Raw genomic sequence first — 27353 nt, 5'->3', positions numbered from 1 at the left:
TCTTTCGTGAGGTATTTGTTCAAGTCCTTACCTCTTTTTCTATGAGAGTATTAGTTTTTTGAAGCTTTTTTTGTTCAGAAAAGAACAGCAGAGCACCTGGCTGGCTCAGTGAGTGGAGTGTGCAACTCTTGATCTTGGAGTTAGTTGTGGGTTTGAGCCCCACACTGGGTGCAGAGATTATTTTTAAAAATGATCTTAAAAACAAAACAAAACAGGAGGAAGAAAAGCAACTGGTGATTAGAAAACAAAATGATTGGAGGCAAAGTGGTATATATAGACACCATTAGAATGTGGATTCAGGCTAACCTGAGTGTGATTCTTGATATTGTCATTTATTTACTTTGTGATAGTTGGAGATTCTTTTCTTTCTGACCCCCACTTTACCCATCTATATAATTGGGAAAAAAGAAAAAGTTTGTAGGGTTATTTTGGGTGTTGAAATTTTTGTCAGCACCTGGTATATTGCCTGATAAATAGTTATTTTTTCCAAAACTGGAGCCACTGTGAAATGAGATCATGAGGCAGTGGTGGTAGGGGATGGTAGGGAAAACATGGTGGGCAACTGCTCTTAACTGGCTGCTTACTGCCTGGGTTAGTTACTAAAGGTCTTGAAAAGCTTTGACAAATGGGTTAAGTGGTGGAGAATGACTTAGTCTATTACCAGTCTCTTCTAAGAGCACTCTGTCCTTGGTATATGATCACTTCTGAACTTTAAGAGCACGTCAGTGGGGTGACATCACCAAATGATGTTACTTTTGTATAAATATTTGACCCTTGAGTGACACAGGTTTGAACTGAGTGGGTCCACTTTCAATAAATACAGATTTTTTTCAATGAATACAGTATTGTGAATATGTTTTCTGTTGACTTTCTCAATAACATTTTCTTTTCTTAGCTTACTTTATTGTTATAATGCAATATATAATACCTATAGCATACAAAATATGTGTTAATCGACTGCTTAAATTATCAGTAAGGCTTCCAGTCAACAGAAGACTATTAGTAGTTAGGTTTGGGGGGAATCAGAAGTTAAACATGGATTTTCAACTACGTTGTGGGAGGGAGGGTGGTTCAGTATCCCAACCCCCATATTGTTCAGGGATTAATGGTATTACATAATTTATGAGCAATTCAGTACTCTAGATAAATTCTGATTGTTACTATTACCGGATGCATAATCATATAGTATTTTATGGAGTTTACAAAATACTTTTATGGCCATCATTTCATTTGATGTTAAAGCAACCTTCAAGGCAAGCCAAGTGACAATCTCACTATCCTTTAGATCAAGAAACTTCAAATGAGAGGAATAAACTATTGCCACCAGAATCCAGTAGGGACCAACCTGAGATTTAAAGTAAAATGTATTCTTATCCACATACTGTGTTTTGTGTGTCTTGTTTGGGATATGTTTCTAAGTTTAAATAATGGGATTAAAATCAAATTTGTTTAATGCTAACATTTTGTAGTACTTCGGAGTATAAAAATCAATGATTGAACTTAAGAAATGCTGAAGTACCTATTAATGAGATTTCTTGGTAGTAGCATTGTAGGTGATATGCTTTTTGACTTAGAGTTTTCTCTCACAGTGTATACTTGATCTACTGATCAGAATTGTCTTCACTAGTTAAAGTAAGTTCAAAGTATGCATTTATTATAATATGCCTTGGAAAAATATGTTTTTCATGGAAAATAACATTTTAAAGAGTTTTTGGTGACATCAATTCTGTCCTTTCACACATAAAAGAATAAGATTCATATGTATAGTATATATATGTATATATGTATGTTTGTGTATGTGTATATATATATTTACATGCCTTAAATCACTTGGAGCTTTTCCAACTATGTCTTAAGATGTTCCTTTTTTTAAGATTTATTTACTTATTTGAGAGAGAGAGCATGGTGGGAAGAGGAGCAGAGGAAGAGAGTCTTAAACAGACTCCACACTTAGCGGGGAGCCTGACACAGGACTCAATCTCACAACCCTGAGATCATGACCAGAGCCAAAGCCAGAGCCGGATGCTTAACTGTCTGTGCCACCTAGGTGTCCTTGTCATATTTAAGATGTTCTTGAAGAATAATATTTGGTGCTTAACACCTGTGTGTCTTCTAAAGTCATATTTATATATATTTTCCCTAGCCTATTCTTAAAGGTATTTTCTCAAGAGATTGCTGACTTTTCGGGTTTGGGACTGCATGTTTTTAATAGCTTTTAGTTTCATCCATTTTAAAATCCTTAATTTGACCCTTCAAATTTTTTAAGGTGCCATTAAACCTAAAAAAAAAAAAATTTAAACTAACGTTCATCTCTCTGGGATGTGAAAATACCCTTCAGTAGATATATATTTGCATCAGAGCAGTAGACCCCAGCTTCAGAAATGGCAACCACAAATGTTTGAAGTGTTTCACAATAAAAAATACTACTGGATGATTTAATTTTTTAGAGCTTTAAGTTTTGCCTTATTTATAAGCTTCAGTGCATCAGGACATCTTTTTTTTTTAAGATCTTATTTTAGTGAGCGCATGTGTGCACGAGAGCAGGGGGGGAGGGGCAGAGAGAGGGTGAGAATCTCAAGCAGACTCCGTGTGGAGTGGGGAGCCCTACTTGATCTCACAACCCCGAGATCATGATTTGAGCCGAAACCAAGAGCCAAGTGCTTAACTGACTGAGCCACCCAGGTGCCCGAGGACATCTTATTAATAGAAAACGAGATAGAAGAACATGCTTATGAATGTGAAGGAGCACAGGGGAGAAGATGAAATTAAGTTAGCAGTTTGTATCCTCCGGGTAGGTATAGGGAATGAGCTTGTTGATGAAATGTCAGAGGCACAGGGCCTCCAGTTGCTTTAAAGCCTTCTTAGCACATTTCTGGTTTTGTCACTCACTGTTTTCCCTTCCTATTGGAGAGGCAATTTGTTTTTGTTTGTTTATTTTTAGGAAGATCACATTTTTTTCAGCTCTATTGAGGTATAATTGACAAAATTGTAAGATATTTAAATCGTACATCATGATGATTTGACCTATGTATACAACATTGTGAAAAGGTTTCTCCCATCTAGTTCATTAACACATCCATCACCTTACATATATATCGCATGTGTGTGAGAGAGAGCATTTAAATTCCATCGTCTTAACAGATTTCAATTATACAATACAGTGTTATTGGCTGTAGTCACCATGTCCTACATTAGGTCCTCAGACCTTATTTATCTTACTGCTGAAAGTTTGTATCCTATGATCAACCTCTTTCTATTTTCCCTACTCCCCAGCTCCTGCCAACCACTTTTCTACTTTATTTTTCTATGGCTTTCTTTTTTTTTTTCTTTTTTCTTTTTTTTTTTTCGTTTCCACATATAAGTGATACCACGTATCTGTCTTTGTCAGGCTTTGATCACTTAGCATAATGTTTTCAAATTCCATCTATGTTGTCACAAGTGGCAGGACTTCTTTTTTTCATAGCTGAATGATATTCCATTATATGTGTGTATCTCACATCTTCTTTATTCCATTGTGTAAGTGTATGTGTGTGTATGTGTGTGTGTGCATGTGTGTCACATCTTTATCCTGTCCTCTGATGATGGATGATTACGTAGTTCTGATATCCTGGCCACTGCAAATAATGACATAATGAACATGGAGTGTGGAAAAGCAATTTATTTTTCTTATTATTGTTATTCCTTTTTTTTTTTTTTAGAGAGGAAGAGAGAGAGGGATAGGTGAAAGGGGGAGAGAGAGAGAATCCTAAGGAGACTCCATGCCCAGTGTGGAGCCCTACATGGGGCTCCATCTGACCACTCTGAGGTCATGACATGAGCTGAAATCAAGAGTCAGACACTTAACCAACTGAACTACCTTGGGGCCCCAAGAGACAATTTAATATGTGAATGACAGACTCTGGAGCAGAGGCCTAAAATTTGTGCACTGTAAACCCTTGGGCAAGCCAGTCCATCACTCTGCACCTCAATTTCCCTTTCTGTTAAGTGAAGAATAATGATGGAATCTTACTGGTAGGTTTGCTGTGAACATTACATGTGTTCAACTCTGAAAATAATTGGCACATAGCAAGTACTCAATTAAGTCTGAACTGTCTTAGTTAATGTAATCTCTACCTTCCTTTGCATCTGAGCACCACTTCTCCTGTGATCAGAGAGTTGCTGAGAAAGGGCTGTCACTTTCGGAAGAATGAATTCACTGTTTTAAAGAAAGGTTTTGTAAAGTTTAGTTATGGAGAGCTGCAGCAGTCGTCATCCACCTGTTCATTCATGAAGGGATTACTTAGCACCTGCTCCTTGCCCACAGCTATCCTGAAAGCTCAAAGTACGGAGAGGAAGTGAACCCTTTCATCCCTGCCTTTAGGAGGGCCTGGCTTACTGGTGGATGATACTCTTTTGGAATATTAAAATGTTTGAGCTAACTGGAGTATCCAACAATAGGAGAAAACAAATGGTCCACCACCTATAGCAGAGAATACCAAACGAGCATTAAAGAGAAGAAATTGGGCTTGTACAGAACTGACATGGAAGGAGGTCTATGTTCCGAAAGTATGTTACACACAAAAAAAGTCGGAGAGCAATGTATATGTATGTGAGTATGGTCACATTTACTCTGCATGCATTTATATCTATATTAGCGTCTGCATAAGAAGAGGTCTGCAAGGCTATACCAATGTGTGCCAAGCTCGCCGAAGTAGGATTATAGAGAGACAGGTGGGATTTTACTTTTTGTATCATGTGATATTTTGTAGTGAGCACACAATTTTTGTAATAGATAATAAGATAAATATTTTTTTAAAGATCTCATTTGTTTATTTCGGAGAGAGAGAGAGCACAAGCAGGGGGAGGGGCAGAGGGAGAAGGAGAAGCAGACTCCCCACTGAGCAGAGAGCTTGACTCCGGGTTCCATTCCAGGACCCTGAGATCATGACCTAAGAGGAAGGCAGATGCTTAACCCTCTGAGCCACAGGTGCCCCAAGATAAATACCTTTAAATTAATTGACCCTTCACCTTCTTCCAGAAAGGCTTATAAAATATAAATTAATGTATGTAATACATATTTTAGCTCTTCAGAAAACACTCCACTTGAAATGCATCGAGTGAAAACCATGCAGAAATTGAGAAATCTGTTCACCAAGAAATTGTCATAGGTACTCACAGAATTATTTTGAAATAAGAATGGGATGGGATGTGTAGATGCACTCAGTTGTGGACCAGGGTCGAGTCTTTCCCATTGCATGCTGAGAACCTGTTACACAAGGGTAGTCAAATCTTATTAAATTTATTTGCACTCTGACATGTCTTTATTGTTGGCACATTTCCTAAGCCAATAAGATCAGAAGGAAGGCACATATGAGATCTAAGCAGAGGAACGTAGATCACTTGAGAGCTATTTCCATTGGTTGATGCTGACCTAGTGAGTCTTCCTCACTAAGGCAGCACACCAGTCAGTATGGTCAGATAGTTTGAGCATTGGCCATGGTTCTGTCCCACTGTTCCAAAACACCTTCGCCCTCATGAGACCTCATGCACCTGTTTCCGTTCTTCTCTTCCCATGCCTTCTCACACGCCTGCTATATCTTTCTTTCCTCATTTATATTGGTATTCCTTCAGGCAGTCATACATCTGTATTCAATTCTTAGAGAAGCTGATGAATACCAATATGCATTTGGAAAAGGCTTAAAAGAAGGAAAACCTAAAAAAAAAAAAAATTAAAAATAGACTGATGAAGAAATGGCCAAAACAATGGAAGGAAAACTCTTCTTTGTATATGCTGATGGTGAGTGACTAAATCTCTAGGCCCCGCTGAGATCCTCCCCCCGCCCCTCAAATTTCACCCCCTTATAAACATCGAACAGCCTCCAGGAATCTGTATTTGGGAACTCCACAGGCCCTGCAAACACAACCTGTGCAAAAGTGACCCTATGGTCTCCACCCTGCTCCTACTCACCGCTGAGCCTCCTTCCACTCTCCCGCCAACACCTGCATCTCCTTGGACCTCATGAGTCAGATTGGAAGGCACTGGGATCCTTTCCGTTTGTCCAAGCCAGAAATGAATCATTTTCCCTTCACTATCTGACCCAATCAGCCATCACATACAATCACTTATACCTCAAGGGCTCTAGAATCTTCTCTCCTCTGTCCCATCTCTCTCAACCCTAGTACACCCCTCCCAGATTACTGCAGCAACCTACGGACTGGTCTTCCTGTCTTAGTTGTAATTCTTGAACAACCTTTCCAGCACATTGTAATAGCCATTGTGATTCTTCTCAAATGCAATCATGTTATTTCCTTGCCCAAAACCCCCAGTGAATTCCTATTTTCTGAAAATGTAAGAATAGTCGGGTTTTTTTTTTTTAAGATTTTTATTTATTTATTTGAGAGAGAGAGAGCACAAACAGGGGGAGCAGCAGAGGAAGAGGGAGAAGCAGATTCCCCACTGAGCAGGCTCCTGGATGTAGGGCGCAATCCCAGGACCCCAGGATCATGACCTGAGCCAAAGGCAGACGCTTAACCAACTGAGCCACCCAGGCAACCCTGAATATGTAAGTATAGTCTGATCAGCATGTATTATTATTATCAGCAGCCTTATCAGGCCTTTCCTGATAAGGCTCTGTTTGCCCCGAGGGCCCTAGCCCTATACACTGTCCCACTCAAGTCGCAGTGGCATTGAATGCCTGTCATTGTTCCCAGTGCCCAGTGTTCTGTGTTGCCTCTGCTCCTCAGTAGACTCTGTTCCCAAATGTGGGGCAGGTGTCCTTGCTCTTTCCTGCAACAGCACTTACTATACCATATCATAATTACTCCTCTAATTGTGCCTCTTTGAACTTAAGTTCCCTTTTCATGATTGTATCCTGATTTTCCAGCAAGAATATCTTGCCTGTGGCAGATGATCAAGATCTATTTGTTGAATGAGTAAATAAATAGTGCTGGGCAAATATGATTAAATTTTTATTTTTGGTTCCTATTGGTCATTATAACATGCAAATTTTTTATATTTATATAAATTCATTATGTACATGGGTATATGTGTGTGCAAACACACACAGCTTTGTGATGATACACAGTTAAATTCCTTGGTCTTTTCAGTATTTATAAAGTAGAAGATAAATTTTGTTGCTAGAATTTGAAACTATGTAATTATTTACACTTTAGGCCTCTTTTCCTTGTTTAGATTATATTCTGTTCATTTCTTTTAGGGATATGTAAACAAGAACCAGCTATTTACCCATGGCAAGGACCTGCTCTGAGTGCAGAGCTTGATTTAAATAATGAAATTAACCAAAATCCATAAACTAATTTAATTTTAAAACAGTGGTTACAAAATAGGTAAATGTTTTTTTAAAGTATCTTTAATCGCAGCCATTTAAAAATGAAAACACCACCGGATTAGTCTTTTGAGACCTTGAAATAAAGGCTTTAACAGCCATGTGTATTAAAAGCTGCCCCATCTTTCCCATATTAAACAAGCGGCTCCTATTTTAGATGTGTCATTCCTCCCCACCTCCCCCCATCGGAGCTCAGGCAGGTAGCACTGCTCTGATGCAGCCTTTTGTGGTGTTGGCTTAGAGGCCTTCTATTGCCAGATGACCTTTCTGCTGAATAGATCTGCTTCCCATTGAGCCAGACTCCTCTGTTTGTTCTCTTTCTTGGTATTACATTGAGATAACAGCCAATTCTCTTCTGTTTGAATCATCAGAAGTGGCTCCATTTATTGTTTACTGGGCTTTCTTTTCCCCTTGCACTTTTGTGATGAGCATATTACTGTTCTCCTCCCCATCACCAAAGGAATAAATAATTTATATAACCCACTCTGATTTCCAAACAGCAACACAGAAGAAAGGGAGTTGGGGGCAAAGTGGCTTCTCTCAGCGCTGTGACTAAGGCACTGGGTGTGTTGGAGTTTATGTATTTCTTGTCTCTCACCATTTTAGGGGGTTTAGGGGGCTATGAAGCTTCCCGACAGGAGTCATTGAGTTCTCTTTGGTCATTTCATTATTGGGAAAATTAGCTTGCTCCTTGGGGTAGATATTAGACTATGAAACATCATTGCATATGTTTCATTGCATATGTTGCAACCTTTTTTTCAACATAAATTGTTGGGACACACTCAATTTCCAGGGCATGTGGCTGAAGGAGAACAGAACAGGGTGGAGGGCAAGGGGAAGTTAAAAAAAAAGTCCACTTGAAAGATCTGAAATCTCTGTTACCCTCTCTCCCCAAGGTACATACCTCTCATCAGTCATCACTTTGCAAAGATTTATAAAGGGTGGATAAGATAATTTGGGAGTACACAGTAGAAATCCCCTCTTTCTAATTTAACACATGGAATTCATGGGTTATTTATGGCAGTGTTTCTCAGTGTGTTCATTGGGTCACTAGCATGAGAATTTTTAGGAGTGTTTGTGAAAAGAAGTGCCCATCCCTGGGAACAATGCCAGATCCATAGAATCTGCATCTCAGGGATGGATCTTCATCATTTAATTTTCCATAACCTCTCCGTGATTTTTTGTGCACACTGTAGCTTGGAGAGATCTCAGAGAATCAAAGGAAATATGAAAGTCAGGCTGGGAGTGTCAGGAATTGTGAGAATCTGGGTGGCAGGAATTGTGGCCAGGCTCCTCATTGTCCTTCTAAGGCGAGGCAGCTCACCTCAAGTCAACTTGTGTCAGGTTAGTCAAGGTTCGAATTCTTCAGAGAAAGGATCTGAGTGGAACAGCCTGATCTTCTTCAGACCAGGAGAGGGGAGGACTACTTGACTGACAATGGAGGAGAAGAATTTCCCAAAGGAAACACCAAGCGTTGTTTCTAGGAAAAAAAAAAAAAAAAGTAATAGGTCCTGTACAGCAGAAATTACAGATGATCTTTGCACAGACATAGAACATAATGATAGGAATTTTTAAATGAGCCATGCTCTCGCATGGTTAAAGCTTAGGAAGTGAAGCATTAGCATCTTTAAGCTTAGCAGGGCTGAGGTTCCTTGGTTACATAAATGCGGATTATGGAAGATGAAGTTTGTAGGAAAAATCCAGAATTGCCTTTCCAGTAGAATTATGCCTGGTAAAAACTTGATGAGAACAAAGACTTAATTTTTGAGTCGATTTGAGTAATTAATAATGACAGTAAAGATTTTATTCAGATGTTCTGTAACTATTGGCAACCTGCTGAATTATAATATTGAATTGTAACTGAAGTCTATAGAATCAGCTAAGGAACACTACGAAGAGTCTATCAAGAAAAGCTCAAGTAAAATATCATATATTCTTTTACTCCTTGCAAGGTATGACTTTTGTTACCAGATTTAATTCATACCATTTATTTCTCCTTGAGCAACACTGACCTTCTGGGAACCATGGGTTGGAGCAGACACAGTCCTGATAAATGTCTAGCATGAAAGATGCACTGTGGATTACATATTTCTAGAAAGTTCTACTCCTTGGCAGTCTTAACTAACCTCTAACCATTAAATCATTGTGGATGCCACAGAAAGAAATAGGATATCCCATGTGTGATGGCATGTGATAGGCCACACTGGTAAAATCTATTGGCAGCTTTCCTTACAGCAAGATTAATTTGGCGGAAATAAATTGACTTGTCTCCTTATTTTAATGAACTAAATTTCAGTTCCAGAAAAATAGCGAAGGGAAAGAAGGCACCTAAAGTAGAAAAGGATAAGGAAGAGATTTTACAAACTTGTTTCAAAATATCAGCACTCGGGCAGCCCCGGTGGTCCAGCGGTTTAGCGCTGCCTTTAGCCCAGGGTGTGATCCTGGAGACTCGGGATCGAGTCCCACGTCGGGCTCCATGCATGGAGCCTGCTTCTCCCTCTGCCTGTGTCTCTGCCTCTCTCTCTCTCTCTCTGTGCCTCTCATGAAAAAATAAATAAAATCTTAAATATATATATATATATATATATATCAGCACCTCAGTACCTTTTTTTTCCCCTGAAGGAGCACTGAAAATGCCTTTAAAAGTGTTTTAATTAGGGGCGCCTGGGTGGCTCAGCGGTTGAACATCTGCCTCCGCTCAGGTCATGATCCCAGGGTCCTGGGATCGAGTCCCACATCAGGCTCCCGGTAGGGAGCCTGCTTCTCCCTCTGCCTGTGTCTCTGCTGCTCTCTGTGTCTCTCGTGAATAAATAAGTAAAATCCTTTTTTTTTAAAAAAGTGATTTTTAATTGCTTCAGAAAGTTTCTTGAACGAGCTCCCAAACGCGAATCCCTCAAATTTGAGTAAAGCAATACAGACCCTAGAACTTGTAATCTTATATTTAAGGGCTCTTGGCAGGGTTTGACTGTTCATTTTTGTCTAGTGGGAAGGGAGGAGACATCAGAGCTTCTGCTCATCCCATCTTCTCTTCCTTTGGGGTCACAAAGGAGAAATCTGTGTATTTTTTTTTCATGCAGTTGCAGACCTCTACTTTAGTTAAATTCTTCTGGTTTTAAAAATTTATTCATTTTTAAAACTTGCTCAACCCCTCTTGAAACAATCAATTTCATAGATTTTCATTTCTGAACCATAATTATAGTGTGCTCATTACTGTTTAAAATAATAGAATTCTTATTTCTACAGACCAAAGAGCACTTTAAGTTTTGAAATGAATCCCGACTTCAAAGGGAAAAGCCATCACTGCTAGAAAGTACTTTTCTGATTTTTCGTTTATTCCCTATATGAGTCCTTATTGCACTGTTTCTTTCATTGAGCTTGACTCTTGAACTATGATTGACAGTACAATCAGGTTAAAGAATACTCTTAAAAGACACTGATTTGGGTTCTTTTCACTCTACAGCTCCATGAAAAATGAGATGACAATCTGACTTTTTTTCTCAGTTGATTGGATGTTCCTTGTTTACCTTCTTAAACCTTTGATGAGACATGCACTTCTCTATGGCATTTTTTAAAGTTGTTAAGGCAGTGAGGATTTCTCTCTGACAACTCTGCTCCATTACTCTCTGGAGAAAATGGCAATCACTTGGAGCTTTACAGTTTCATCTATGATTAGATTTCAGACTGTAGGCTTTAGTTAACTGCTAGATCTCCAGTGGGTCTGATATAAGTACTGATATGCTATCCTTAGTACGAGCTATCAGAATTCATTTCCCCAATATTATCTTGTTAATGCTAGTACTTCTTCATACAGGGGAAAACTTAGCCTCCTAATAAACAGATGCAAGAGACTGCAGACACATGTATTTTTTTAAAAGATTTATTTATTTATTTCAGAGAAAGAGAGAGAGAGAGCACTCATGGCATAGGGGGTAGGGAGGAGAAGAAGCAGAGTGAGAAGCAGATTTTCCTACTGAGCTTGATCTCAAGACCTGAGATCATGATCTGAGTCAAAATCCAGAGTCAGAGGCTTAACTGACTGAACTGCCCCGGTGCCCCTAGACACATGAATTTTTGAAGATCAGCTTCTAGGATCTGATGAAAGGGTATACACCCAGAATTATTCTCATTTTAAATGAATTGGCACATGAAGAAAATAAAGTCCATTCTTATTCTTCATGAAAGAATGGTTTTTAGGGGAAAATAAAGTCCATTCTTATTCTTCATGCAAGAATGGTTTTTAAGGGACACCTGGGTGGCTCAGTGGTTGAGTGCCTTCAGCTCAGGGCGTGATACCAGGGTCCTGGGATCGAGTCCCACATTGGGCTCCTTGTGGGGAGCCTACTTCTGCCTATGTCTCTGTCTCTGTCTCTCTCTCTGTGTGTCTCATGAATAAATAAATAAAATCTTAAAAAAAAAGAATGGTTTTTAAAGTTTATTTTAAATAATGGTTCTGCTTTTTGTAAAGCTCACACTAATACACTAAATGTTTTTACTGTATGACTTCTAAATTACCGTGTAGTCTAACTAAGCTCAAGATTTGAATTTCAGAGTAAATCTTCACCTTCAGTTTTTATTAGTAATGTGAACCTATTTCTCTGGTTTCAAACTCTGTGACTTCATTGCAACCAGAATGCTGAAACTTTGTTTAGATTAAATAAGAACTCATTATCCAACTTTTCTTCATTCTTTCCCAGCCTTTCATAAGTTGCCATGAAAGAATTAAAATATACCTTATAGCAGTTTTAAATAATAACTAATCAATCCACTCAGAATATCAATGTACCATGCGTTGTTTTCAGCTTCACATAGTCTAAGAGATTAGAACTGCTGCAAACTTTGGTTGAAAAGCAAAGTGATCTCAGTTTCATGATAAATTAACTTTAGAAACAAAGAGTGAAATTGATAGAAGCAGTAATAAAAAGAAATGAATAATTATGCCAACCTTATTAGAAATGCCAGTCATGTCCTTGCCAGCCTGTAGCCTTGTGTTACGTGAAATTGCCGAACGCATCCTACTGCAAAGGGCAGCCCTACGTGGGTTACACAGACTCCACTGCCCTGCATCCCTCCAGGCAGCCAAAATGTGTTCGATCGGGGGAAGCGCTTTGACTCAGGAATTTAAATGAGGGATTCACAGAATCATTTAGCTCCAGAAGCAGGAGCCAAAAACTGGTCATGGATGAGGGGTCGAGTCACAGGGAGTCACAGGAGGCCCAAAATTTGAGTAAAAATATGCAAGGAAGCAGAAGCTGTGTATATGTCAGAAAAGGTGAGACTCACCCAAGTGGCTGGGAGTGCAGGAAATAGCATGGCCCCTGAAGACAGTGCTCAGGAGGGCAGGTTCTGTTGATGGCACAGCAGCAGAGTGGAGATCTAAAACAGGTCCTGGTCTTTCTGAAGTCCGATTATTCACTTTTTCAGAGGTCCTGCAAATGCGTATCTTTAAAATAAGGCCCTGCCACTTGAGGGATTTATTTATTTATTTTATTTTATTTTATTTTATTTTATTTTATTTTATTTTATTTATTTATTTATTTATTTATTTATTTATTTATTTATTTATTCATGATAGACATAGAGAGAGAGAGGCAGAGACAAGGCAGAGGGAGAAGCAGGCTCCATGCAGGGAGCCCGACGTGGGACTCGATCCCAGGACCTCAGGATTGCGCCCTGGGCCGAAGGCAGGCGCTAAACTGCTGAGCCATCCAGGGATCCCCGATCTCTGTCCTTTTGAACCAAGTGGTCCAGACTCCAATAAAGAAAGGAAAAATCACATTCACCAGAGGAGACGAGTGAATACCAAATGTGAGCATAGACTCAAATAATATATATACAGGACACATCAGTGTAAGGTAGAGGTGAAGGGTAGACACACAGCTTCATAAAACAAGAATGATTTCTCATATTCTTTAAAGGGAAACATATTTGATTCTTAGCTTGATGTTTAGGTTTATTCATTAATTCAGTAAGTATTTGGTGCCTGGCACATTTTAGATACTCTCTTATTCTAGAGGGACATAACGATGAGTCAAATAGTCCCTTCCCTCCAGGAACTTATAGTATGTGCCTAGAATAAAACAATATCTTTCATTTTTAAAACAGCAGACTGCTTTTGAATTCTCAAACTGTTATCCTCACTTAGGCAGATTAATCTATGGGAGCTTCTCTGGGAACCAGTTTCCTGCAACCAGTTATAATGTGGCTATTTGCCTGTAAATCTCAGGTCAGATCTTAGATTTAAATGAGTAGCCTTCATACCATCCAGAAATGGATCTTTTCTCAATGACATAAAATTTTGTGTGCTAGTATATCTCATTAGAAGGAAATGACTACTACTTTGTTTTTATTTATTTTTATTTTTTTAAGATTTTACTTTTTTATTTGAGAGAGAGAGAGAGCCAGCACCAGCAGTGGGGAGAGGGAGAAGCAGACGCCCCGCTAAGCAGGGAGCCCAACTCGATCCCAGGACCTTGGGATCCTGGGATCCTGACCTGAACTGAAGGCAGACACTTATCAACTGAGCCACACAGGCACCCTACTCCTTTGTTTTTAAAGATTGATTGATTGATTGATTGATTGATTGATTTATGGGATAGAGAGAGAAAGAACCAGTGCCTGCGAGCTAGGGAATGGGCAGAGGAAGAGGGAGATGCAAACTCCCTACTGAGCATGGAGCCCCACCCAATCTTCTGACCCTGAGATCATGACCTGAACCAAAATCAAGAGTCAGACCTTTAACTGAGCCACCCAGCACCCCAGGAAATGACTACTCCTAGTAGTATTGTTACTATATAGTCAGAATTTAAGGCTAATCACACAAAGGCTATACATGCATTACAACCAAAGAAGTACAGGATTTGTATTGAGATTTGATGTGGTGAGAAATAAGAAGCCAACATATTTGTGATCATAAATCTACATGGATGTGAGTAGGGACATGGAAGGAAGACCCTTGGCATCTTAGGCAGTTGGACTCCAATGAAGAAGCTCAGGGACCACACTGTCCTGTATTCTCCAGATGAGGTGATAAAAGGATGAGAATCTCAGCGATGGGGGCCATTGAGAGACAGAAAGACAATGGAATATAAATATAGTGATTCTAATTTTTCCTATTTTTACTCATAAAATATTATTTATTTAGACCAAAATTGTATGTGTCCCAAGGGTGTTAGAGCTAGAAAATGGCTAAGATGACCAAAGATAGTCATTCTGCTTTTCCTAACATGTTTTGGGTCAGTCACTCCCCCGCCCCAAAAATAGTTGTCTGTTTTTTAATCTCTAGTAAGTTTTGGTTAAAATTCAGGATACTTGCAAATCTTCACCCTTTTCTTATCAAGGACATTTTAATTTAGCTGGTTGGCCAAATTAATGAAATCTGAATGTCTTTGGCTATGTTTTTGAAAGCTGTCCCAGAACTGGTAAAACACACACACACACACACACACACACACACACATCATTCTATTCTTTCTGGAAGAAGTTCAGATAGGCCCCTCCCTCCCTGCTGCTATGACCTCCCTCATTTCCCTCTCTCCTCTCCTCTCCCCATGTTCAGTAAGAAAGAACCAGAAAATGGCTTTGTGACTATTATTCAGTAACAAGTCATTGTCAATGACTCCCTCCAAGGGACAGGATGCTGTGGTTAGACCCTTGCTTAAGAAGTCATTGTTTTATGACTTTTTCCATGTCCTCGTCCTCTCTGGGTTAGATTACTGCAGCGTGCTCTACTGGGATGTATCTTTGAAGTTCACTTGGCAAACACTTATATTATCACTTCAGCCAACATTTTTTTGTGTATAATATGTCATAGTAGTATATATTAAAATGATGAATGTGGTTCTTGCCCTTGAAGAATTGTTAATCCAACAAGGATCAGCATTTAGTTGATAGCCTATCGTAAGATGATAAATTGTCATAGGAAGTATCATGACTTATTGACAGAATTTTGGGAAATCTGTTAGAAATATTTGTATTGGAAAGGCATAGTCCCTAGCACAAAAATATGCTTAATATATGCTGGGCGAATAAATAAATAATTCTGGGTGGATTTTGTTTTCTTCCCAAGTGATGTTGTCCTGATATCTGGAATATGAATGCAATTGAGATTCTTGTGTAATAGTTAGGTATTTATTTGAAAGTGACAGACCTCAATTTAAAGAAGAGAGTAAAAATTGGAAGAAAAAAATATTCGGATTGATCTAAACTAAGTACAGAGCTCTTCAAAGTCACAGCTTCTAATAGCGCTGGCTTGAGCTAAACAATTTCCTGTTCAAGAGAACAAATTCTGACAGCCATTTCAAATCATCAGAGCTAAGTTTTTATTAACTGTATTTTTCAGTAGGCCATCAATTTATCCATTATATTCATCAAAAATTAAGAAAAACAAATTTATACATTGCTAATTGGCCTCCCTCATTTGAAAGCATGTGTACACACAGTTTAGTTTTGAGCAGACCTAAATTCTATTTTGAATGATTAATACTGCATGTCATTTCTCCACAATTGGCACGTCTTCATCTGGATTATGAGTTACATTTAGAGAATAAGAATAATAATCATTGACAGTGAGCATTTATTGAGTCCATACTATGTGCTCGGCACTCTTCTAATTGCTTTGTAAGGCTCATTGAAACCTTATAAACTAGGAACTCTATAAAATCCTTTTCTTTTTAGAGGAACAAATTGAGACACAGAGGGACTGTGGCCAGAATTGGACAGCTAGTAAATGCCAGAACCAGGATTTGAATCTGAGTCTACTCTTTTATTCATTACATTTTAGGTCTCTGCTAGTCATCATGGCCATTCTGTGCATATTAGAAAAAAGACTGTCTTTGAGTGGACAGATTAGAAAAATGCCACCCCTGTTGGGCAGATGTAGCCTCTGTTGATTTCACTCCTAACTTGGCCTTTGGCCAGGGCATTTTTGCAGTGCACAGAACGTACAACACTGCATGGCAGCCTCATCTTCACGTCTTCCACTACCTATCAGTACTTTTGCAAATCTCAAGTAACTTTCACATGCATGATTTATTTGATTTTGGCTCTGGCCATATTACATAAACATAAAAGTTAATTATCCTTCCTTTACAAAAGAGAAATTGGAGACTCACACAGGCTCATACATTGATCACACAATAAGCACCTCATGAAGACCAAGCAGGAATCCAGGAGCAGGGAGATCCCAGGTACTGAGCCACTACATGCTTTACAATCTACATGCTATATACATGGTTTCATACAATGTTCACAAAAGCTCTTGTGGGCTAGTTGTCACTGGAGTCTTTATGTGGATGAGGAAACAGGCCCAACAAAGCTAATTCCCTTGCCCTAGTTTCCATATTTTGTACATGGAGGCATCAGAGTTCAATTTTGGTCCATTTGACTCCAAATATGTGCCCTTTCTGCCATGCCTACTCCATCTCTACTAGAGTGTATCTGATCAGTAGGTGTAGATGTATACACACACACACACACACACACACACACACACACAAAGACTCATTGGTGTTGAGTACTTGGAGTTTAGGATAAAGCACTGCTTAGACAAAATAGCCTACAGAGGATACACCAGGGAAGCTACTGCTTGCAATTTTAATAGGTTAGGACCTAAAGATGTAATACTTTCAAGAGGGAGAACCACTTACTTCATCAGGATGCATAATTGAGCACCTGTTAAATACCAGGCAGCTATTTAGTTGTAATGTGAGCTATAAGGCTGAAAATGGAAGCACTTATCCTCCAGGGGATCACAGTCTAGTTAGTGAGATAACTAAAGTGCCTAGATGTGAAAACTCTAGCTACTCAATAATCCCCAAGGCCCTCTTTCAATAGGGGCTCACTTAGTGGATTCACAAAAGAAACACAGATTTGGAACCTCATGGACTTGCAACTCCATTCTCTCCACTGAACAGAGTGGATGCATCTAATAATAGTAGACATTTTTTCCCAAAAGCAGAGCCTGAGACAAGGACTCAGTGCAGGGAGTTTATTGGGCTGGTGATGTCTGGGGGACAGAGATTGAAAAAGCCAATATAAAAGAATGTTATCAAGGTTGTGGGCAAGGGGGCTAGAGTGGACCAGGTTTCCTGAAAAGTGTACCAAAACCTCCCAGAATTGTCCACTCTGAGGATAGCAGTCAGGAGCATGTGTGTCCTATTCTGTCTCCTATTCATTGGGAGTCAATGCTAGGGACAGAGACTCCCCCACTCTTCTGGGTTTGCTGCTAGACTGAGTGGATGTTTACAGGATCTAAGGCTCTGTGGCAGAGTGGAATGTTGCATGGCATGGCTTAAAGACCCAGAGTAAACTGTTGCTGTGGCTGAGATTGGGGGTGGTTGAGAAGATGGGAACCTGTTCTAGTCTTTTCCATGAGTGGCAGCACTGGTCAGCTGTTCTTATTATAACTGGAAAGTTAGACCAACCAAGAGGGCAGATGTAGGCATCAGACTCTAGGGAGTCAAAGCTGCATGTTGCCCTGGGTACTTAAAGCTCTCTGGGTCTCTGCAGTTGCCCCTCACTCCTCATCATGAGCTGCATGCCTAGTGTTCATGCGTTTAGATAGTATTCATTCCCTCTGAATCTGGGCCGGTCCTCTGGTGCTATTAGTCACTTTTGACAAGTAGAGCATGGTGGAAGTAATGGTGTGTGATTTTCAAGGTTAGGTAAGAATCTTTGCAGCTCCCCACAGGGTTTCTTGGACTGCTTGCTCTTGGAATACTGTCTCTCAGAATGTAGGTGGCATACTGAGAGGGGCTCCAACCACATGGAGAGGTCATGTGTTGTGCTGTGGTCACCAGGCCCAGCTGACCTCCCAGCTGACCTCCCAGCTGACAGCCTGTATAACTGCCAGCCATGTGAGTGGCATCTTGGGTGTCCAATGTAGTCAGGCCTCCAGATGACTCAGCCCCAGCATCTATATGACCATAACCACATCAGGGTCCTCAAATGGAAACTACCCAGCTGAGCCCAGGGAACCCACAGAGCCATGAGATGTAATAAATTATGGTTTTAAGCCATTAAGCTTTGGGACAATTTGTTGCAGATCAGTAGTTAAGCGGCATGGGATATCAATCAGTTATTTCTTAGATATCAGTAAGGTTTTACTTTGGTACCCAGTCGCTATATGACATTTTAAAGACTCAATTTTTTTACTTTTTACTTACCATAAAAACGAGCCTTTGAAATAATTTTGTGGAATAATATTGCTGCTTATCAGTTTTCTCCTGATAGCTTTATAGATGAAATTCTTAGATTTATTGTGCCATGAATCCTTTCGTAGTCTGGTAAAGCCCGAAGGAGTTTTTCTTGGAACAGTATTTTTGAGTGCATAATATAAAATTTGTAGAATTAGAGAGGAAACTGATCATATGATGACATAGTTTTCAAAATATGTTAGAAGCCAAATCTGTGATATAATACACTTTTTATTAGTGTAGTAAATAACAATACTAACAATCTTGAGTCTTAGAACACCCAACTCATCCCTAGATTTTTCCCATTAACATTTGATACACTTTCTTTTTTTTAATATACTGTGTCACATCTGTCCATCTAAACATCTATCCATCCATCTATGCATCATCAAACCATCCTAATGTCTTTATGCATGTCAATGTAAATTGCAAAGCAAATTGCAGGTTTCCTCTAAATGATTCAGCATGTATATCATAAACTAGAAGATGGACATATTTCAAGATACCTGAAACAATTATTATCTGATGAACATATGTGTGATTTCTATTGCTGACATCTGTAACTGAGAGAAATGCTAAATTTCAATCAGAAGTTATCGAAAATAAGATGCAGTCTTTTTCCATTCAAGTTCATGAACTCCCTAGATTTTATTCATAGGTTCCTTGGATTCCAAGAGTCCCACATTAAGAGGTCTAATATGTGAAATGTGCAGTGAGTCCATGAATTAATTTAAAATTTAAGTCAAATATATACAATAATCTAGGCATATTTTAAAACTCAAGTTTTTAAAATAAATTCTGATGCTTTTACCTTTTGGGTGCTGTAGTAAAACTAAGGAAAGAAGTTTAGAATCCTCCAAAGAGTCATTGAAAAGAAAAAGAAAGGAAGAATTATTGAATTGACATCGGTATGAGTTTGGTAGGCCTGCTGTAAGTACCCTAACCTGAGTGGCTTAAAGCTACAGAAATATATTGCCTTATAGCCTGGAGGCTGGAGCCCAAAATTTTTTTTTTAATTTTTTATTTATTTATGATAGGCACACAGTGAGAGAGAGAGAGGCAGAGACACAGGCAGAGGGAGAAGCAGGCTCCATGCACCGGGAGCCTGACGTGGGATTTGATCCTGGGTCTCCAGGATCGCTCCCTGGGCCAAAGGCAGGCGCTAAACCGCTGCGCCACCCAGGGATCCCATGGAGCCCAAAATTGATATATTATTAGCAGGGCCATGCTCACTTTGATAGCTCTAGGAGAGAATCCTTCTTTGCCTCTTCTAGCTTCCGGTGGTCAATGGCAATCCTTGGCTTTTGTTCCTTGGCTGACAGATGCAGCCTTCCGGTCACATGGCCGTCTTCTTCCTTCTGTGCATGTCTGTCTCTAGGTTCACAATTTCCCCTTCTTGTAAGGACACCAGCCATACTGGATTCCGGCCCAACCTAATGATCCCCTTTTAACTCGATTACCTCTGTAAAGACCTTGTTTCCAAATAAAGTCACATTTCCAAATAAAGTACTACTGGGGGTTAAAAGTTAAACATAGCTTTTGTGGGGGGACATAATTAAAGTGATAAAAAGAGCAGACCATTATTATGCAAAAGAACAAAGGTTTAGTGGTACTCTGAAACCAATTATTTCTAGAAGGATCTGAGATTAAATATGACTTGGACTTACATGGTCTTCTTTTTATACAACTCTCTTCTAGAGCTTTAAACTTGTGCTGGATATCTCTTCATGATTTTTAGAAAACTTGAAGTATAAAAATACAAATCGAAGTGATCGCTGGGATTCATGTGTTAGTCAAAATGTCAGGTTCCAAATTACTTCATCTATTTTTCAACAGTATTACACTGCAGAAAATTTTAACAGAAAATTATGTTCAAAGCACCATTTTAAAATTCATAATGGAACTGTACCTGGTTAGTCAACAATGGTTATTGAGCAACCGTGACTACGGTATTCCCAGAAGAGAAAAAAAATATGCTAGACGAGGGCCATGTCCTTAAGGGGTTTATAGCATAATGAGGCATATGAGATTTACTCATACACAGACTCAAAGGATACTCAAAGGATTTTTTTTTATTTTAAAAATCCCTTTTTATCTCTACTTTCATGTGTATCTAAAAAAAATTTTCTGATTTTTGAATTGGTTGAAAATTCAGGTCACATTTGTAATTTTAAATGTAGTATTGGGTTTTTCTTAAATTCAATATTGGAGGCACGTGAGTGGCTCAGATCATGATCCTGGGGTCCTGGGATCAAGTCCTGTATAGGGCTTCCCACAGGGAGCCTGCTTCTCCCTCTGCCTGTGTCTCTGCCTCTTTCTCTGTGTCTCTCATGAATAAATAAATAAAATCTTTTTTAAAAGAATTCAATATTGATTAATACTGCCTATACAAAAATCATCCAAAATCATTAGAGATCAATTTCACTAGGTTGTTGTTGCTTTGATTAAGTAAGATAAAAATGGGAAAATATTTACCACATAGAACATTTTAATAAATGTTGGCTATTATTATAAACTGTATCTGTTGAGTGGATAGCACAAAGTCATCAGTCATTTAGGCCCCTTGTCTATAGCACTGGTATTTATGTGGCTAACTGTTGTCCCATCTTAGCTGCTTTATACTTCACAAAAATGCAATTCAAAATACAGTTGACCTTTGAACAACATGAGGGTTAGGGGAGCCAACCATCCATACAGTCGGAAATCCACATGTAACTTTTGACTCCCCCAAAACTTAAATGCTAATCATGTACAGGCTTTCGAAGTAACATAATCAGCTAGCATGTATTTTGTATGTTCAATATATTAGAGACTGTATTCTTATAATAAAGCAAGTGAGAGAAAAGAAAATATTAAGAAAATCATAAGGAAGAGAAATGGCATTTATAGGACTATACCGTGTTTACTAAAATAAATCCACATATATTAGGTGCCTGGGTGGCTCAATCAGTTAAGTGTCTGCCTTCAGCTCAGGTCATGATCCCGGAGTCCTGGGATGGAGCCCTGCATCCGGCTCCCTGCTCTAAGCCGGGAGCCTGCTTCTCCCTCTCCTTCTGGCCCTCCTCCTGCTTGTGCTCTCTCGTGCTCTCAAATAGACAAAAATTTTTAAAAATCCATCTGTAAGTGAACTTCATCAGTTTAAAACCATGTTGTTCAAGGGACAACTGTATTTCTTCTGAGGAGCTGTGGAAAATTATTATTTTCAAAATAAGTAGGAACCATAATTTCACAGAATTATCAGACACTTAAGGGAAACATCTGGTCTTTTATATATATATTTATAAATATATATACATATACATATAAATATATATATATTTATATATATGTATTCTTTGAGATTGGAAACAACCCAAGGAAAAAAAATCCAGATGTCATATGATTTCAGAGAGAGAGGAGTCTAGAAAGCATGGCTTTGGCTCAGTAAGTCTTCATTGAAAGGTATTGAATATCTCTAAATCTTAATTCTTCATCTTTAAGGTGTTGATATTAATACCTACTTCCAGGATTGCTTGGACCTGAGTATATGTAAATTCCCTTACGTCATGCTGGGCGTGTAGTAAATGCTCAGGAAAAGTGGCTTCCGATTCCCAACCCCTTTTGTAGTCTCCCATGACCTCAGTCTCTTGGTCAACGTGGTCACCCAGCCAGGGAAAAAAATTTTGATGCAATGGAAAAATGCTACGCATTTCTTTTCTAGGGATCTAACTTTCAATCTGAGAGAGCATTAGAATTTGAAAGAAATGGTTTGCTCCCCCTCTATTTGTATCTGTGCTGGATTCCCCTTGCTAGCAGATTCCCTCCTGCAGAACCTTCCAGAAGGCTTCTGTCTGATGACAAGAAGGACAACAGCATGGAGTTGTTCCAATCGCGTGGTGTTGCTTGCTGAGGGGGAAGGCAGAGGTCCGCCTGTATAATCCGATTTCATCAACTCACACTAATCACTACTGATAGTAGCAAAATTTAGCCTGGATCTGCTTAGTTAATCTAGATTGACAGGAGGTAAAAGAAAAGGGACACAAGGACACAGAAACAAAGGGAGGAGAGCCAACACTGATTTCCAGCCCTGCTCTTCCTTCTGGGCCTCCTAAATTGCTCCCCTCTGGGGCTTCTATTTTTCTTACCTTATAAACAAATGTCCCTGGTTGTTAGGAGACCAGCCTTTTCACGGAGCAGTCTCATCAACAACAGGTGCACTGTGAGTCTGGGAGACCGCGGAGAGAGCACACCTACGTGAGGCTGCGCAGAAGGTACTTACAGGTACACATTGTACCTGAGACTATGTATTATTTATTGAAACTGAGCTCTGCTTTCTCTTGATCCTCTGGGCAGCCCTGGAGCCAGGCGCCTCCTAAAATGGTTGCCACCAGCTGCTAACCTGCAAGGTCTCCTAAGTGCTTTGCTTTCACCATTCCTCTTCCTAAGTGATTGTGAGCTCCCGCCAGCGAGCTTTTCATTAAAGCTTGGGGAGCAACTGGGACTTGCACTTTAGCAGCCGAGGGAGGAATTCCCCTGGGATTTTGGACATGTTTGCACATGGATTCAAGTTTTCTTTTTGAAGGGAAGACTCCACTCTGGATTCTGCGGATCTAGAGAAGAGAAGACACACATGTTGCAGCTTCTGCCTCCATAGACGGAGTGGTTGAAGTAGTGATCTGTTATGTGTGTGTTCACATGCTCAGTGCTGAGAAGAAAAATGGGTTATCTGAAGGTGATCTTCATTGTTACTTATGACAGCTGTGTCTGGCAAACCAGGGCACTTTTTGCATTTGGGTAACAAAGACATTTGGAATATACTCCAGTGGATTTTCCATGTTGGTGAAACTGTTGTTGGCCACCGCAGTACTGCTGGTTGCCATGCTAAAAACACCTAAGGGTAAAAATGTCTCCTGGGTAAGTAGATAATGATTTTATACCTCTTAAAAAAAATTTTTTTTTCAAGCAGAAACACATAATTGGAGAGCTTAAAGACATCTAGTGGTTTCATGATAGAAGTGTTGGGGAGACTTGCAGAAAGGATTTGCCTGAGAAAAGCATAGAAATGTCTGTATTAGTGTTAGAGATTCTTTGGCAAAAGCCTGGTGGTGTGCTTGCTAAAATATGAGCTATAAGACATATGAATTCTAGGCTTCTGTTGCCGCTTTGAAGTGGCTTCCCTTTTTACATCTAATTTAACATGTTTCAATATGAAAATCAAGGTTTTGATTTTAAGGTGTTTTTAATTGTTTGTGTTCAGCAAAGATAGTGTAGATTTCCTTGGGGAGTATTAAGTCAGATTTGACTGGTAGGATGTGCAGAGTTTTCATGATTTGGGTATCTCATTCCCCCTGTTTGTTTTTTTTTTTTTTTTCTTAGAAGCAAGATAGCAATAGGTATTTTTCGATTTTACCCATCTAATTAAATTCTGTCAGTCAATAATAGACATGCACAGTGGAAGTTACACATTCCAGGAACAACAAGGACATGTTAATCCTAATTGAGTTTCACTCATTTATGTTGTTTTAAGTTAGTTTCCTACCAAAAATACATAATATACTAGATTGAGCTCAAAATAATGGGAACAATCTGTAAACCCTTAAAGGAACAGGTGGCTTTAGTTCCCTGCTATCATGTTTGGGACATTAAAATTAATAGGCAAATGGATTCCCTTCTACTCTCCATATAAAGTTGGGTCTCAGACACCAATGTGTTCAGCCAACACCAGCACATACAACCCAACCATACTCGATGCAGAATTTATTAGATTTATGATTGTGGTCTTCTTAATATAACTCAGGAGAAAGAAAGGATTCTATTTTCTACTACCTTAGTTCGAAATTTACTAATTAGGTTATTCTTTGTATGAAATAGCACAATACATATTTGAAATGGCGACTGATCTTTTTCTGTTATTGATGGTTGTTCTTCATAAAAAGAGATGTATCTTAGTTGAAGCACAATTCCCAATTCCCAGAATTATTTCAAGCAACTGACAAAATTTTCTTTCAAGTTATTATTCATCGTCAAAACTTACATCGATTTCTTTGGTCATGACATTATTATTGTTACTGTTGATTTTTTCGCCTCCTCCCAGTATAACCAAGGGGTATGATCCACAGACCTCTGGCCTATCCAGTGAATTTCATTCCCTCTCTGTACGGGTGGCTCCAGCAGCTAATTGTGATTCCCAGTTGGGTCTCTGCCACTTTCTCCCAGTGTATAAACACCAAAGAAAAGAGTAGTTCTGAAAGTATATCCCCTCCTTCATCCGATTAATCCCTTCTAAAAGATTAATTCTCCCAAAGCAGTGTCTGCCTAATGGAGTGTTTCTGCCATGAGGGCAAAACTTGAAACATTTTATAAGCTCAGACCACCACTGGGTTTGGTTTACTTCAGACTCAGTTGTGCCAATATTTTTGTAAAAGTTCAAGTTGTTGGCTAAAAATTTAGGAACGGTTATTTTAATAGAGTCAGAATGCTTGTATTTTCTTAGGTTATAATTTTCACTGTATATTCCACTGTATAAATCTATAAATGTCTCTGTACCAGGGCTTGTCAAAAGCAAAGTTTATAAGTTTAATTACTATTACATCATAGAGAAGACAGTAATTTTGTTGGTGTGTGCTGATCGTGCAACAAACCAATAGTGACTATTCGTTAGTATTAGAAAATGTCTTATTTTGAAATACAGGGCACAGACAGGCACTTTCAAATGTTGACCAATGCTTCGAATTTAATCAGTTGTGGTTGTTTTAGGCATTGAATGACATTTGTCTGAGTTTTTTGGCTATGTGGGCTGAAATGTATCTGGTAGTCCTGCCTTTGCCGTTGGCCAGTTTCCATTTGAGCATTTATGTAAACTTGAATTTAAAGGGAGAATAAAATGATTCATCTCATCTCAGACCACACAGCGAGTCTCTCAGTGGAGAGAGGGGGTCTTGTATCTCTCTTTCCCTGGTTCATCTCGAGTGTTCCTTAGATATGCTTTGCCCATATGATAAACACAAACGTGTTGCTGAATATCACAATCCAGGGTGAAACGCCACTTTCTTTTTGTGATGCACACTCTGTGGCAGCGTGGTGTCTGGACTCCTGTTTATATCACACCTGAGAGTTTCTCAGGCTGGAAAATGAATGAGTATAGCAATTACCTGCTTCTCTGAGATATGAGGATTAGCAAGTCATCTCAATGGTAAGGGTTCAACCATCATTCAACAAATGCTTATTAAATGCCTTTTCTATGATAGTCTCAGCCCTGAGGAAACAGCAGTGAATAAGATATTTGAAAATCCCCATCTGCATCGAGCTCACATTTTAGTGAAAGGAGACAGACAAAAAGCAAACACATAAGTAGTATGTAATATGCTGAATGAAATAAAGCAGGGAATGGGTTAGAAGGTGTCAGGAATTGGGAGGGGGTGTTGCAAATTGGTTGATCCAACTATTTGAGCAAATACTTCAAGAAGACAACAGAACCAGCCATGTGGAAATGTAGGAGTCAAGCATTGCCAGCAAAGGAATGTTGAGGTGCAAAGGTCCTGAGGCAGGAGCGTGCTGAGGTACATGAGACTAGCGTGGCTGGACCACAGGGACATTCTTAAAATGTCTTTGTGTCTCCTGAATGCACTTGCACATCTTTGGTAATTATTTCATTAGGGATTCCAAGGCAGATCTAAAGGTCTCTATTCAAATCTCTGAGACTGTGGTGTATAGGGGCTCCTAGGACAGTGCACACCACACTTGTCAGATAAGGGTTACAGATGGCACAAAGGAAGGGGAGAGAACTGATTATCATGACACATTCATGCTTTATAGAAAGTGTTATGGCCCTTCAGAGTTGAGAAGTTTGTGTATTTTGATGATGTCTCAATGTTGTTGAGTCATTGTTACAGATAAGAATAATGATGTTTTTGGAGTAACCAAAATTAGAATAAATTCTAAAGTAACGTTAAAGATGGTATTGGGAAAGAATACTTAGGGATAAAGATCCAGATATATGAAACACAACTTTTCCAATAGCAGTTTTTACTTTTTGTTAGGATGTGGCTAAGTACATAACGCAGACTTTATTATGGCATCTCCACATATTCTTTGACTATAAAATCTCTTCCAGAAGTCTGTGTTTTGAGACATAGTCATATGGAGATTGTTCATTAAAGCTGTATGGACCCCTTAAGGCTTTAGATCTGACTTTATGCCAGACTGACCTACTTTGTGGAAAAGTCACTCTACCCTGAGGAATACAGAAATAAAAGATCCCACTTAAGATCCCATTGCTGAGCAAACTGCTGTGCTGTTCTTTTAATTCTCAAGAGCTGATATCAATCAGACTGAAGTTTCTGGATATTCCAAAACTGTGCTCCTCTTTAAAATTATTATTTCTGTATGGTACATAGCATATTTCATTAGCTGCTTTCTTGGTACCATAAAAAGCTAATAAAATTTATGTAAGAAAATGAAGGCAGGCTATAAAGGACATAAATGAATTACATTCTCCTAACAGAGTGCTCGTGATTAAGAACTCAGAAGTTTGGAATCTACCTTCTATTTCTTGTTTTTGTTTTTTTTAGGATTTTTACCTTCTTTTTCTTAATAGAGATGCTCCTAGCAAATGCATTAAGTAGGCACGTGTTATTGTATTATAAAATACCTGTTACTAGAAATTAGCTAAAAGACTAACATGAAAATAGAACACACTACATACAGGATGGGGCATTAATAGGTTTCTGAAGTGGAAAAGCTCTACTCCAGTGAAAGACTCTATCACTTCTCCTTGGTCACTGTCTGTTTCATCTTATTTCCATATAAATGTCTTACTCAAATTGTCAAGTATTCACTCATCTCCTGAGGTCTTGTT

The 27353-nt window shown here is 39.0% G+C and overlaps 1 protein-coding gene and 1 long non-coding RNA gene across 10 annotated transcripts in view; one reads left to right on the top strand and one right to left on the bottom strand.

Annotated features, from left to right (window-relative positions):
- Positions 1-27353, top strand: part of CACNB2 (calcium voltage-gated channel auxiliary subunit beta 2) — a 374475-nt gene that overhangs the window by 128768 nt on the left and 218354 nt on the right. The window contains exon 1 of one of the 8 annotated variants that reach the window (XM_072825628.1): positions 22855-23410. The exons of the other annotated variants lie outside the window; for them this stretch is intronic. Within the exon in view, the coding sequence (XP_072681729.1) occupies positions 23330-23410 (81 nt within the window). The 5' untranslated portion in view covers positions 22855-23329. Of the gene's footprint in view, positions 1-22854; positions 23411-27353 lie in introns of those variants that run through there. 8 annotated transcript variants of the gene reach the window in all.
- On the bottom strand, positions 593-22923 carry LOC140633299 (uncharacterized). Of its 2 annotated transcripts, XR_012030925.1 has the most exons (4): positions 22642-22923; positions 12606-12751; positions 8650-8805; positions 593-5692 (listed from the first exon to the last, which is right to left on the bottom strand). It is a non-coding gene; the product is annotated as an uncharacterized lncRNA (long non-coding RNA). The 2 variants fall into 2 exon arrangements; XR_012030924.1 differs by lacking the exon at positions 593-5692 and having other exon boundaries at positions 7898-8805; positions 22642-22921.

The sequence above is a fragment of the Canis lupus genome, chromosome 5 (genome assembly GCF_048164855.1).
Source record: "Canis lupus baileyi chromosome 5, mCanLup2.hap1, whole genome shotgun sequence".
Taxonomy (NCBI): Eukaryota; Metazoa; Chordata; class Mammalia; order Carnivora; family Canidae; genus Canis; species Canis lupus.
The sequence above is the reverse complement of the archived record's forward strand: the minus strand, read 5'-3'. Positions and strand labels throughout refer to the sequence as shown.